General features: G+C 57.6%; 2 protein-coding genes across 2 annotated transcripts; both read left to right on the top strand.

The window, feature by feature from the left end:
• The first annotated feature begins 900 nt into the window (after positions 1–900).
• LOC115321266 lies at positions 901–2,371 on the top strand. Its single transcript, XM_029981488.2, has one exon. It carries the CDS (start codon positions 942–944, stop codon positions 2,355–2,357), a length of 1,416 nt encoding a protein of 471 aa, XP_029837348.2. The 5' UTR covers positions 901–941; the 3' UTR covers positions 2,358–2,371.
• A 527-nt stretch (positions 2,372–2,898) lies between these two features.
• LOC115331806 lies at positions 2,899–6,004 on the top strand. The gene is made up of 3 exons (XM_040214264.1): positions 2,899–3,304; positions 3,998–5,451; positions 5,939–6,004. Exons 1-3 carry the CDS (start codon positions 2,899–2,901, stop codon positions 6,002–6,004), a joined length of 1,926 nt encoding a protein of 641 aa, XP_040070198.1.
• The last annotated feature ends 551 nt before the right edge of the window (positions 6,005–6,555 follow it).

Genomic DNA, 6,555 nt, shown 5'->3' with positions numbered 1-6,555 from the left:
TAAGATAACGTGTTTTATTTAAATCTTACAACGCTAATCTATATAAGAGAAATCAGACTTCAATAAAAATAAATATGATTCATCCCCTTTTTATTTCTTTCCCGCCCAGCTATGATGTACAGGCTCATTGGGCATGGCGAAGTGAAACCAACCACGATGCTGACCGAATCCGTCCTTTTCGTTGTTCAGGCGTTCCTGTTCTGCTGCGGTCTCGCTAGGCCTGCTGGCCTGCCGCCGCCGCTCCGATGCCCTGCAACTGCCTCGTCATCTCCGTCCTTGTCTGACCTCATGCCAGTACCTTCACGCCTGCCGGAACCCTATCTTCTCATCGACATCGGCGTGGCGCTGCGATCAGTGACGTCACCTTCGGCGGGAGCTATAAACACCGGCCTACAGCACTTCCAGTTCATTGGGCATGGCGAAGTGAAACCAACCACGATGCTGACCGAATCCGTCCTTTTCGTTGTTCAAACGTTCCTGTTCTGCTGCGGTCTCGCTAGCCCTGCTGGCCTGCCGCCGCCGCTCCGATGCCCTGCAACTGCCTCGTCATCTCCGTCCTTGTCTGACCTCATGCCAGTACCTTCACGCCTGCCGGAACCCTATCTTCTCATCGACATCGGCGTGGCGCTGCGATCAGTGACGTCACCTTCGGCGGGAGCTATAAACACCGGCCTACAGCACTTCCAGTTCAGATTCTTTCTTCGGCGTCCGAAGTGGACGGTAGCCGCTGAGCTGCGTCCGCTGTCATCTCGAAGCACGCTGTGTTGTTCCTGCTGTCACATCTAACGCCGAAAACCTCGCCAGTACGAGCGTTGAACTTCAGCCTTTTTTTCTGGGGCCTTCTGGGAGACGCCGAACATCGCCCGGTGGCCCGGTCTACCGCAAGCAGGCGCCGCGGGGGGCTCGTGCAGAGCCAACCTCAGCCCCTTGCCGACGACGGAATGTCTGCTGGCCAACCTTCATCCCAAGTTGACAGGCCCACCTACCACCTGGAGCCGGAGCACGTGCCGTCGGGGACTCGTCCGTCTCCCCGACAAGCTCATGAGGTAGCCGAATCTTCGGAGGACGACTCTACCTTCAAGGAAGGCATCTCCGATATGGACGACTCTGAAGGGTCCCAAGACTGGACCGAATCGCGAGGCAAAAAGCGCCGACGGAAAAGTGGCGGCTCGGGCACGTCCGGGACTACTAGCCACAGGCTACTTGAAGAGGGGTTCACCGTCTTGTTCGCCCCCACCAACTCCGACTCGGTTGCGTCGCTCAGTCCATCCAAGCTTACAGAATACGTCGAATGTGCTGCGCCAGGTGCCGTCAAAGAAGTCCGCGTCAACAAGGCAAGGAACTTAATCGCGGTCGAAGCACGGACACCCAAGCTCAAGGGAGTACTCCTGGACCTCAAGGTACTTTGCACCACTCCTGTCCGAGCATTCCTCCCCAGTCCCCCGAACACCTGCATCGGGCTTATCAGGGACGTGGAACTCGGCCTTTCTGACGCTGACATCCGGAACCAGATACGGGCTCCAGTCAAGATCTGGGACGTGCGGCGACTTGGGGAGAAGTCTAAACTCGTGAAGATTGTCTTCCTCGGGAAGACGCGGCCCGACTCCCTCCTCTACGGACTAGTTCGAACTCCGGTCCTGCCTTTCAAGGTAAAAGCCCTGCAGTGTCGGCGGTGCCTCCGTTACGGCCATATATCCGCGGTCTGCAATCGTCCCCAGCCATGCGCACGATGCGGCGCCTCACACGACGGCGGGTGCGAATCACCCGAACCAAAGTGCATCAACTGTCGTCAGAGCCATGAGGCCACGTCCTCGTCCTGCCCAACCCGACGTCGAGAGGTCGCCATCTCGCGTTACCGCTCAGAAAACAACGCAACGTTCCGGGATGCTCGCGAAGCACTCCGCAACTCCTCGTCAGCCAAGTCAGACAAGAATTCACGCAGTGAGCAGGGTAGCACCTCCTCAGACAAGAATGTACCCCAAGACGCGCGGCCTTCCCCGACTGACACTCATGCACCGGCGGTATCATCCCCTACCTGCCAAGAAACCGATGCCACTCCCGGCACCAGCCTCTCAGCCTCCAGCACCACGGTAAAACAGACCTGGGCAGAAACTGTCAAAAGCTCGAAACCATCCAAAGGCCGCGACACCCGAGCTTCTCGACAAGGCGCACCTGTGCCGCCATCTTCAGGCCACACCGAAGCCGCCGCCCCCTTCTCGCCGCATCCCTTCAAGTCCATTGTAACCATGATCTTTGGCGCCGTGCGTGACCTAATCCACATCCTGCCAACATCCTCGTTCCGTAAGTTCCTGGAAGCCGTCCAAGCGCTCGAGGGCATCATAGGGGCGCTGCTCTGAAGCTCGACTGACAGCGGTACCCTTAGCCCCGCTGATGCCTCCCTCAGTGCATCAGTCCCCTGCTAGAGGGCGACGACAGACCCCTGTGGCTCTACAGTGGAACTGTGCAGGTCTGCTGACCAGACTGGCAGAGTTGTCCCTCTACCTTCAACAATGGAAGATACCCATTTTAGCTCTTTGCGAAGCTAGTCTCCCAGGAAATCGCAGCATCCCTGGGTATTTTGCTTATAAAAACCCGTCCATACCAAGCTTTCCAAACGGCAGCGCTGCAATTTATATCCAAAAAGCTATCCCTCACCATGTCGTGGATGTCTCTGACCTCTGCACTGTTAACCGGGACCTCGTTGCGGTGCGTGCTGAGATCGCCGGGCGGCGCCTCACTATTATCTCAATTTATGTCCGCCCAGGAGGGGGCGCTGTGGAGGTCGCCGGCTTGGTGGATTCCCTGCGCACCAGGATCACCGATCCGGTTGTGATCTGTGGGGACTGGAACGCTCATCATGCTCTATGGGGTGACACCAGAGAAGATGCAAGGGGCAGGATGCTGGCAGAACAGTTTGGAGAACACAACCTTGTTGTGGCCAACGACGGCTCCCCGACATTTTTCCGGCCACCCTGCACTTTCAGTGCCATCGACGTCACAGCCCATTCACCGGAGATCCCACTGTCTTGGCGGGTTGCAGCCGACACCATGGGCAGTGATCACTTCCCAGTCTTCATCGACATCATAGGCCTACAACGTCCTGGGGTCCACGAGATCTCCGTTATTCACTGGGACCGGTTCCGAGACAACCTAGGGCGATCTACACGACCCCTCCTGGAGGCCATCAGCGACGCGGCGAAAGAAGCCACAATCAAGGCATCCGTACCTACATCCTTCCCTGCACCCGACCTGACCCTTCTAAACCTGTGTGCAGCAAGACGGAGGGCCCAGAGACTTCTGCAACGTAAGGGTGGCGTGACCTTTAAGACCCTCTTTAACAGGATTGACGCTGCCCTACGACGCTATGCCAAAAAATGCTTCAAGCGGCAGTGGGATTTGATCTGCTCTTCGGTGGATGCAACCACACCAGCCCGGCGTATCTGGAGGCTTATGGACAGTCTGTCCGGGAAAAGAATGTACAGCCTCCCATTCGCTTCTCTGGCCCTATGCACGGGAAAGCTACAAGCGGCCCTGGCCGAAGACTTTGCTACTCTCTATGCCGCGGCCGTTTCCCAGCCAAAGCCGCGCTGCCATGCGGATAAAACACCTTTCTGCATGGATGCCCCCTTTACGGAATCCGAACTGAGATCCGCACTGAGAGCCTCCAAGAGACGAGGGGCACCGGGACCAGACGGCGTCACGACGCAAATGTTACAGAACCTGCCAGATTCACGTTTACAGGAACTTCTTTCGTCGTTCAATGATATCTGGGCCTCATCAGAATCTCCAGCGGTTTGGCGACTGGCATGGGTGGTCCCTGTACTCAAGAGTGGCAAACCAGCAGGAGACTTATCGTCCTACCGGCCGGTGTCCCTCACCTCATGCGTTGCCAAGCTCTTCGAGCGGCTGGTACACGCCCGCTTGATCTGGTGGCTGGAGGAACACAACCTACTCCCGTCAAATATAACTGGGTTCAGGTCCCGTCTCTCCGCACAAGACAGTATCCTGGACATTGTCAGTGCAGTGCAGCATGCAGCAGCTAGCCGTAAGTCTACCGTGGCGGCATTCTTCGATATTCAGGCTGCATTCGACAATGTGGAACCGGCATCAGTCCTGGCCCAACTAACCTCTTGGGGTATCACGGGAAGAGTTCAGGGCTTCCTCGAGGGTTTTCTTTCGGACAGATCAATCCAAGTCAAACTGAGCAACACACTCAGCCAGTCAAGACCGGTGCAACGCGGTCTACCCCAGGGCAGCGTCCTGTCGCCTCTACTCTTTAACATCGCCATTGCGGGCCTCCCAGCCGCTCTTCCCAACTCAAGGATCCTGATTAGCATTTCTATGTACGCGGACGACTTATGCATCTGGGTCTCTGGCTTCCGACACCCAACCTTGAGAGCCATAATGCAATCCGCCATAAACAAGATCCAGGCCTTCCTCGAGAACCAAGGTCTTTCAATTTCCGGTCACAAGGCAGCAGCCATGGTCTTCCCAGGAAGGAACCGCCGGTTGCGGGAGGTCAAGCTCCAACTGGACTCGCAGCCCCTGCGCCTTGTATCAAAGCACCGCTTCCTCGGCATTACTCTTCAGAACCGCTGCAAGTGGCACGACCAGATAAAGGCCGTCACGGCTTCCACCATCTCTTCCCGGAACGCTGTGCGCCGGGTCGGAGGGCAGAACTGGGGCAACTCTCCCCGATCCATGCTGACCCTTCATTCTTCATTGGTGGTGAGCCGACTCATGTATAGCTTACCATACATGGACCTCCTCCCCAGTCAGGCCGACAAACTCGAACGGCTACACCGTGCGGGCCTGCGAACATCGCTAGGCGTTCCCAGAAGCGCCAAAAACGAGAGGGTGTATGAGGAGGCCCGGTCGCTTCCTTTGCACCTCCAAGCCTCCCAACGCCTTTTGCTGCAAGTCATTCGTCTAGGGGAGACTCATCCTGGCCAGTCCCTGATCAAGAGGCTCAGGACCCGAACTCAATCCAAACTCAGCCTCGCCACCAAGACCCTTGCCGCACTTGGATGGGAACCCCCCCAGATAATCAACCCGCACGGCAGGACACCACCTTGGGAGGCAGGCCTGCAGTTAGCCGAACTCCTACCCGGCGTCCGCAAGAAGGCCAACACGCCCCCTCTGGTTCTCAAAGCAGCTGCACAAGAACAGCTAGCAGCAAGGTACCCTCGGCATCTACACATATACACGGACGGTTCGGTGGACAGGTCTCGGCAAAGCAGCACGGCAGCCTACCACATCCCGGACTTACAAAAAGACTGGAGCGCCCGCACTACTCACATGGTGTCGTCCACGACCGCCGAGCTGCTGGCGATCGCAGAAGCCCTGACTGCGACGAAGTCGCTGCCTCCACAACAAATCGTTGTCCTCACGGACTCACGTGGAGGAATTCAGCGCATACACAAACCTGGTCCATGCCCCACTGCCAACGAGGTGAGACGGGTAGTCCGCCAGCTTGAAGAACATGGACACTCCATCTCGCTCCAGTGGGTCCCATCCCATGTGGGCCTCCGCGGAAACGAGATTGTGGACCGCATAGCCTTACGTGCCCACGACCTCTCTCCTACACTAAGGGCGCCTCCTAATCCCAAGCGCTACCAGCAAGCCATCCAGGCTTTCTTCTCGGATATTTCCCCCTGGAGCAGCTCAAAGCGGCCACCTTGCCTGACCCAGGGGTTAAAACGGTCCGACGCGACGCTGCTCTTCCGACTTAGAACAGGGAGCGCATACACAGGGAAGCTCCTCCACCGGTTTGGACGCAGAGACACTCCGCTCTGTCAGCGGTGTGCGGTCACAGAGGACGAGGTTCACATAGTCTGGGGCTGCCCTCTTCACGAGGAAGCTCGAAGGACGTTTCTCTCCGCCCTATCCTCACAACACATCCGACCGATGACAGCATCAGACGTTGTTTTCCCTGAAGGTCCCAGGCATAGAAGACGGATCATGCAGTCCCTCCTACTGGGTTTCCTACGAGAGACCGGTCTAGCAGAGCAACTATGACGCCCTCCTGCTCTTCCGCTAAGTGCCACTAGCCCAGCCCGGACTCGCTAACTGGCTCACTGAGACATGAATGCTGCTGGTTTATTTTGCCTTCCCCCCCCCCTCCCCCCCTACTCACCTAAGTCCCATCTTTTCCCCTCCTCCTATCCCAGGGCGGAACAACGCTTGCACTTTTGGCAAAGCTAACCCTGCCTTCCCCACATCACGACCCCCCCCCCCCCCCCCCCCCCCCCTTCCAGTTCATTGGGCATGGCGAAGTGAAACCAACCACGATGCTGACCGAATCCGTCCTTTTCGTTGTTCAGGCGTTCCTGTTCTGCTGCGGTCTCGCTAGCCCTGCTGGCCTGCCGCCGCCGCTCCGATGCCCTGCAACTGCCTCGTCATCTCCGTCCTTGTCTGACCTCATGCCAGTACCTTCACGCCTGCCGGAACCCTATCTTCTCATCGACATCGGCGTGGCGCTGCGATCAGTGACGTCACCTTCGGCGGGAGCTATAAACACCGGCCTACAGCACTTCCAGTTCATTGGGCATGGCG

This window comes from Ixodes scapularis, unplaced genomic scaffold, assembly GCF_016920785.2.
Source record: "Ixodes scapularis isolate PalLabHiFi unplaced genomic scaffold, ASM1692078v2 PGA_scaffold0__279_contigs__length_252992795, whole genome shotgun sequence".
In the NCBI taxonomy this organism is placed as follows: domain Eukaryota; kingdom Metazoa; phylum Arthropoda; class Arachnida; order Ixodida; family Ixodidae; genus Ixodes; species Ixodes scapularis.
This window is presented reverse-complemented; position numbering and strand designations above follow the sequence as displayed.